The sequence below is a fragment of the Ursus maritimus genome, unplaced genomic scaffold (assembly GCF_017311325.1).
Source record: "Ursus maritimus isolate PB19 unplaced genomic scaffold, ASM1731132v1 scaffold_27, whole genome shotgun sequence".
NCBI classification, from domain to species: domain Eukaryota; kingdom Metazoa; phylum Chordata; class Mammalia; order Carnivora; family Ursidae; genus Ursus; species Ursus maritimus.
Window position 1 is genome coordinate 26,391,475 of NW_024425230.1, and position 7,217 is coordinate 26,398,691.

The following is a 7,217-nucleotide window of genomic DNA, read 5'->3' on the forward strand; positions in this document are numbered from 1 at the left end:
AGGGCCGCGGGGGGCGGAGGCGGGGCGGGGCGGGGCGGGGGGCGCCCTCCCAGGGACTCGCGGCGCGCAGGCTGGGCGCTGAGCGTCAGTGTCCGCCCTGCAGCCCGCAGCGAACCCGCCGCGCCGCCGCCGTCCGCGCCCGCCCGTCCGCCCGCCCGCAATCCGCCGCAGCCCGCCGCCTCGCCATGCCCAACTTCGCCGGCACCTGGAAGATGCGCAGCAGCGAGAATTTCGACGAGCTCCTCAAGGCGCTGGGTAAGCTGGCGCGGTCGGTGCGCGCCTACGAGGAGGAGCGGCCCCGAGGTGCCCCGGGCGCGCAGGGGTGGGCTCCGGGACCAGCGCAGGCGGGAGGGAGTCCCCGGGGCGGAAGCGAGGGCGAGGGCGAGGGCGAGGGGAGCGATCCAAGGCCACCCCGGCAGGAGCGGCGAGTGGAGCCCGGGAGCTGCGCGCCCTGCGAACAAACGTTTGCTGGAGGCTTGGCGCCTTCCCCGACGGTTCGGCCTCGTCTCGTGCTCGATCAGCGCGAGGGGAGATTCTTGCTGGAGTCCAAGGACGATGAGGGACTTTACATTTGGAGACTCAGTGTGAGATCAAGCCCTGCCACGAATTCACCGTGCTGCGCAGGGAAAGCTGCCTACCCTCCCTGAGCCTCAGTTTCTCCTCTCGAAACTCGGGGCGAGGGTTGGGGGGGAGCGGGTCTGTTTTGAGGTCCCCATCTATAGGCTGAGGGTTTGGGCAGCGGCGGCGGGCGCTGCGACCGAGCCCGTGGCGCAGCCCTCCTTCCCCGCGCAGGTGTGAACGCCATGCTGCGGAAAGTGGCGGTGGCGGCTGCGTCCAAGCCGCACGTGGAGATCCGCCAGGACGGGGATCAGTTCTACATCAAGACGTCCACCACGGTGCGCACCACCGAGATCAACTTCAAGGTCGGAGAAGGCTTCGAGGAGGAGACCGTGGACGGACGCAAGTGCAGGGTGAGGCCCCAGAGGCGGGCGGCGTTCCGGGGTCCCCTCCTCCCAGCGCCGATCGCTGCGGCCAGACGCGCCCCTGCCTCCCTTTGCAGCCGGTGGCGCGCTTTCCTTGCAAGGCCGTGCACTGGCGGTTTGCAGAGGGGATTCGCGCGAGCGGGTTTCCGCGGGCTCGGGAGAGGGTCCTCCCCAGCCCAGCCCCACCTACCCCAAGCCGCCGCCTCGGCGTTCACAGCTGCGCGTGGAGCGGCGGGGCCCTGGGCTGCGGCGTCCGCAGCGGGCGCGGGCGCGGGCGCGGGGTTGCGGGGGGCCGGGCCGCCGCCACGTCTCCTGTCGCAGGTGGAGCGGCAGCGGTCGCTCCCCACCCTCCTTCCCCGCTCCCCGCGCCCCAGGGGACGCCCCGGATCCAGTTTCAGCAGTCTTGTGGGCCAGCACCCCTCCCTCCCGCCCTCAGCCTGGTTTGTTGAAGGAAAGGCGGAGTCCTTCCCAAAGCGGGGCCAGTTCTGGCCGGTAGATGGACTGAGTGCCCTCTTAGTCCCCAAGAGCAAGAGTTTTGTGTTTGTAGGTATATCCGCCCCAGGGACGGACCGTGGACTGAAGTCAGCGGCTGCACATTCCTTTCTTCCAGGGGCAAAAACTGCGTTTGGTCGAATAGAATGAAGGGTCGGTCAGTGTGTATTTTGAGGGCAGGTGGAAAAATTGTCGCTCCTGCTCTCACTTATTTAAAAGGCGACAAAATGTCTCCCTCCCTTTCCCTGGCGTTCAAAACAAAGAAATACTAATAACGCTCCAGAAAGCGAGGAATTGAGTCTCCCCTTTCCTGAGGGGTGCCTGTCTGATCTGCAGAGTTGGGCGCCCTGGACACAGAACCTGGCCGCAGGGGTTGACCCCCATGGCAGTGTTTGGCCCACAGAATTGGCACGGCCAGAAAATGACGTCCAGGCTTGGAGCTGGCAGGCTCTGAGCCCCTCTTCACTGCACTGTTTGTAAAAAGAAAAGAGTGTGTTGGTGTAGTAAGAGTGACCGGGAGTCACAGGAAGCAGGCCTGGCCATCCACAGGGCTCAGCTGGGGACATGCAGCAGTGGCCACTGCTAGAGACCGTGGCTCTGATTAAAAAAAAAAAAAAAAACAAAGGTTCATGCAACAGCCTGGCAGATATCCGTTAGAAAGCAAGTATGTGCACGCCCCGCATCGGCCCCCCAGCCCGAAGTCGAGGGCTGTGCTTTGTGCTGCCCCCCACGTCCAGTAGCATGAAGACCGTTGATCTGTTTTGTGTTTGAATGTTTTCAGAGGGGCGTAACCTGGAAGGTGGTGGTGTTTTTGTCCTCAGAGCCAGAGATACTCAGGTTTATCAGAGCAGTCTGCACATGGAAAGGAAGGGGTTATCCCAAAATCCATGCAGGGGAGAGGGCTCCTATCGCTGGCTACAGCGTGCTTGAAAATGTGGCATCTTAGCAGTTCTAGCATTGTATGGTTCTGGTGGGAAGCTTCTTGTCCTTAATATCCCAGTTGCTCGAAGGGATAGTCCTTTTGCACACAAACGAGTCACTGCGTGCTCTGAATTTTCTCCCTGGAGATGTGAAGCATGCCTAACGCCCTGCTGGTTCGGAGAGAGCGTGTGTGTGCGTGGGCAGGGGGGGATACGAGGTTTGTTTATTCCCCATAAACCTGTGACCGGCCCTCCGAGTCTGGACTCCATAGGCTTCTGTGCCCTGCTGACAGGGACCATGTGTTGCTTCTCTGCACGGCAGGGACTGTCCGGTGCGCCCTGTCGTCTCTGCTCCCGCTGCCAAGACTGTAATTACTGTCACTAATGGTTTTCCTGCCTGCAGAGTTTGGCCACGTGGGAGAATGAGAACAAGATCCATTGCACACAAACTCTCCTCGAGGGGGACGGCCCCAAAACCTACTGGACCCGCGAGCTGGCCAACGACGAGCTCATCCTGGTGAGGTCCTGGGCCCCTGAGTCCACCCCGGAGGGTGCCATCCTCCCTCACCCGGAGAGCGGGACCCTGTTGGCCCTGCGTTAAAATTGGAGCAGAAAGCTTGAGGGGACAGTGGAGGTCACAGGCAGTCATTGTTCCGTGGTCGAGAGGGGCGTGGCTCAGGGGCAAAGCAAGGCTTTGACAGGCTGCAGCATCCCCACTGTGCGTCCCCGTGGCGACTCCGTGGCTCGCTCTAGCCGGCCTCCCTTCCCGCTAGGCCAGAGTGCATGGGCTCTGGGAGGCCCCAGGGGTTTTCACTCTGCAGAGGGATTTTTTCCCCTTCTCGTTGCCCATTTTGCTGCCACGGAAAGATTTTAGGAATTTTAGCACGTCAGCACTGAGAGCCTCAGAGAGCATTTTTACCCCTAGACTTACCAACTGCAGGGGCCTTCAGGAGCCAGATAAGTCCTGCAGCTGCAGGAAAGTTCTGCATGTCCCGTGTTGTAGGGCTGGGGCCTTAGAACAGGGAGGGGTCTCTGTGTCCTGCAGTGTGGGGCTGGGGCCTTAGAACAGGGAAGGGTGGGCTCTCCCTTCAAGGTGCTCAGATTAAAACATTTTAAACAATCCTGGCCACACAAACTTTACCTGGTGAGGCCAATTTAGAAACCCCCACGGTTTAATCACACACCACCCCGTCCTTTATTTTAGGTTTTGGGGCAAAGGAAGTCTGGGAGGACAAGGGAGGCTCAGTCACTCTTCCTATGTATTTCGAATAGACTGGGCTTTCCTTGCCACAACCCTGCCTGCAGCAGACACACACACACACACACACATGTGCGCGCATATGCAGACACACATGCAGGCACACACATGTACACACATGCACACGCACGTACACACATGCGCACATGCATGCTCACACGCACACACACACACACACACACACACACCAAGGAAAGGGAAGAGCTCTGTGGGTAACCCGGAAATGCTATCCTTTGTTCTCCATGAGGCCTGTTGTTACCATCTCCCCTCTAAGACCGCCCGCCTGCCCCACCTTAGCGACGTCACCCTGCAGTGTTGGGGAGGGAGCCGGCAGAGTGGGGCGTGGGCCGGCCATGCTGCGCGATCGGGGTGTGGCCCTTCCCTTTCCAGGCTGTGGAATGAGGGCTGCCGCTAAAGTCTGATCCCCGGGTGGGTTGCTCTCAGCCCTGAAATTGCATGTTGATCCCGTGAGCAGACCCTGAAGGGAGTGGTGTCTGTTACCTAGCTGAGGCTGCTTGATCTCTGTCTCTCCTCTTGCCCTTCCCTGCCCTGATTTCGAGTCCCTTCTGCTTCCGTAGAGAAGGGACTGGCTTCCTTTGCAACCTGGTGAATGCCATTTCCAGGGAAGGAATACTTGGGGTTGGAGGAGCACTTTGAGGCTGAGACATGGATTTAGGAGAAAAAGGGACAAAAAGGTTCCCTGGTACCCGAGTCAGCAAAGCTCTTGGTTCTGAGCGTGGCTGAGGGTCGAGTGCTCGGTTTGCTCCGTGAGAAAGTGTGATTTTATTAACCTTGTAATCCCCGAGCAGCCAGAGCCCGTTCTGCGGCAAGGACTCCACGACTTCCAACCCGCTCCCACCCCCAGCTCCCCCGTGCATCCTTCCCTGGCTCATCGGACAGGACAGGCCTCAAAGGGAGCATTAATTCTTGGCATTGGAGACCTGAAATATGGGCTTTTGTTTCAAGGGTTGTTATCGTTAATAAATCCAAAACGCAGGAGATGCTGTCTCCTTATAACAAGAGGCAAATTAGCCTAGTTAAGTTGAAATACGCTCTCCCAGTGCCAACAGTAAATTGTCCCCCGGGGGCTGTAAGTTGCCTTCTGTGGAAACGGGAGGGTCCTCCCTCAAGCCACTCTGGAACATTCTAGAGTTTCTTCCAGGAACCTCTCAGCATGGGTGCCGGCTGAGAAGGACACTTCAGATGTGGTTGGAAATGTGATTTCTTGTCGGCCTGGGGGACCTGGGGGACCTGGGGGAGGTGTCAGGTACGAGGGCAGTTACAGCGATGGAGAGTACAACCCCACACGCTCCGTGTCGGCAGAGCTGAGAGGTCGGCACACCTAGAGGCGAATTTTGGTGGGAAGCCCTGCCCCCTGCCCCCTTCTCCGCAGACAGAGGTGCTCCGAGCAGGGACACGTGAGCCCGTGTGACCAGGAGCCCCCACCTGGAAAAGAAGCTGGGGATGGGTGTTTGCTTCCGGAGGGTCACTCATGACTGGTGTTTCCCCAAGACACACGTTGGGATAATGTCCTAGCACGTGCTCCCTGAGAGCCTCCCACGGCCAGCCGACAGGCTGGGCGAGAAGCGGAAGGTCCAGGTCCATCCAGGCTCCCAGCCTCTCCGGGGCCTCGAGCGCCCTTGAGAATCTGAGAGCGAGGGACGCGCTACAGAGAAGTGGATCGGCACGCATGCCCGCGTCGGGACTGCAGACTGCAGGGTTCTCGACCTTCAGTTTTGTGTGTCCCCGTTCCGACTGCCCGGGGGAGCCCCGGAGAGCGGCCCGGGCATAACGGCCGGTCTGGGGAGAGTGAAGGTGGTTTCCTTGTAGGGGAGCCCACCTCAGGGGCCACAAGAGAAGCCTCCGTGTGGGGAGTGGTTTGTGGCCACCGCACAGCACACACACACACACAGACCCACCGCACAGCACACAGACAGACAGACAAAGGGCCATAGCGTTTGAACCGGGAAGAGCCTTCGGGATCACACTGCTCCGTTCCAGCCCTGCCTGGAGCCCCCTCCCCTCCACTCTGCTCCAACCAGAGAGGAAGGGCCGTGCCCCCTCCCCCGCTGTCTGCTGCACAGCTGGGTCTGGAGGCTGGTGCTGTCCCTTTGCAGCTCAGACCCGTTTTCCAGTCTGCAGGTGACTTGGGGGCGGGCAGCCGTGCTCTGCAGCGCCGTCCCGTCTGGCTGGCCAGCGTACGACCCCTGGGCTCCGGCCACCCAGGCCCTTTGCTCTCCTGAAGTCATTTGAAGAGACAGAACCACCTCCGAAATGTCCAATGGGACATCTCCCCTTCAGTTTCATTTTTCAACCCAAACGTTCCTTACGTCATTATTCACGGGCTCCAGAAACAAAGGAAAGCTGCATATAATTCCACACCCCAGTTGCCTCTCTGCCCGTGTGGAGCTCAAGGGAGGAAAAAAAGAAAAGAAAAAAAAAAAGACCTTAGCAGTTTGCGTGAGCACATGGCACAGGAAATTGAACGTCTGTTACAAAGGGTTTTTAACAGGGCAGTAAACGGCATTATTAGCGATGTGCCTTAAACGTATTTGCACAAGCATCTGCTGATTGTGTCTCCTTCTCTGCAGACGTTCGGCGCCGATGACGTGGTCTGCACGAGAATTTACGTTCGGGAGTGAAGGTGGCGGCTTGCCCCTACTTTGGGAGTGGGATGCATGTTCCCCTGAGAAATGGCATAGGTCTGAGCTGCCAGTGGACCCCCCCTTACCCCATAGCGACGTTAGGTGACCCCCTTTCCCCCGTGACGGTGTTGTAGGGTTTCCCCCAAGGCCTCTGTACCCCGAGTCCCTGGCGCTCCGTAGTCCGGCCTCTGCATGGTTCGTCTGTCATTAAACTGGTGGCCACACCGCACGGCTGTTCCTTTCTTTGAGCTGCGTCTTCAGTTGCGGCCTGGGGTCGTCATGTACCTGCCGTCCTTCGCAGTGCGCTGGGCCGTGTGGTGCCTTCAGCCCGCTGCTGGGGACCCGGGCGCGGAGCACGCAGCAGGGGAGGCAGGCCGGGCTCGCTCCAGCTGGATGGAGACCGCAGATCCAGGTGTCTGGACCTCACAGGGTTGTTTCCTCATGGAATCAGTCTGTGTCGTGGTGGCTCCTGGCAGGAAAGGGGGGGGCAGGTTCAGAGGTTGATTGAGGGGAGCCCAGAATAAAGGGACTATTTACACAAGCACTTACCGGGACAGGATGAAGGGAATCAGTGAAGGATGGGGTGGCCCTCTGCCTAGTAACAGAGGAACCATTGCTCCCCTACGCCTGCAGACAGAAGGGGCAGAGGGGTCACCAGACCAGAAGAGCTATAGCCTGGGAGGGAGGCCACCATGCAGGAGCTGTGGCAGGACATGGAGGAAGGTAGCCACTGTCTGCACCATGGCCCCAATGTACGTGGGGGGTGGGGTGGGGGTGGGGGTGGGGTGGGGGTGGGGTTTGGTTTGGAACTGCGGGGTTAAGTATACTGACCTCCCAGCTTTCGATCTCTGATCTTCCTGGGCTGCCCACTGTCCAAACCCAGGTGGAACGTAGGGGGCAGTGAGTCACCCCCCCCCCC

The 7,217-nt window shown here is 59.7% G+C and overlaps 1 protein-coding gene across 1 annotated transcript; it reads left to right on the forward strand.

Moving 5' to 3' along the window:
- Positions 1-108: 108 nt before the first annotated feature.
- On the forward strand, positions 109-6,527 carry CRABP1 (cellular retinoic acid binding protein 1). Its single transcript, XM_040642920.1, has 4 exons — positions 109-255; positions 793-971; positions 2,799-2,912; positions 6,245-6,527. The coding sequence occupies exons 1-4, from the start codon at positions 186-188 to the stop codon at positions 6,293-6,295; spliced, it is 414 nt and encodes a 137-aa protein (XP_040498854.1). The 5' UTR covers positions 109-185; the 3' UTR covers positions 6,296-6,527.
- Positions 6,528-7,217: the final 690 nt, after the last annotated feature.

Coding starts and splice junctions, on each gene's coding strand:
- CRABP1 (XM_040642920.1), top strand. CDS start 186: ATGCCCAACTTCGCCGGCACCTGGAAGATGCGCAGCAGCGAGAATTTC. Junction 972..2,798: donor TGGACGGACGCAAGTGCAGG/GTGAGGCCCCAG, acceptor TCCTGCCTGCAG/AGTTTGGCCACGTGGGAGAA. Junction 2,913..6,244: donor CCAACGACGAGCTCATCCTG/GTGAGGTCCTGG, acceptor CCTTCTCTGCAG/ACGTTCGGCGCCGATGACGT.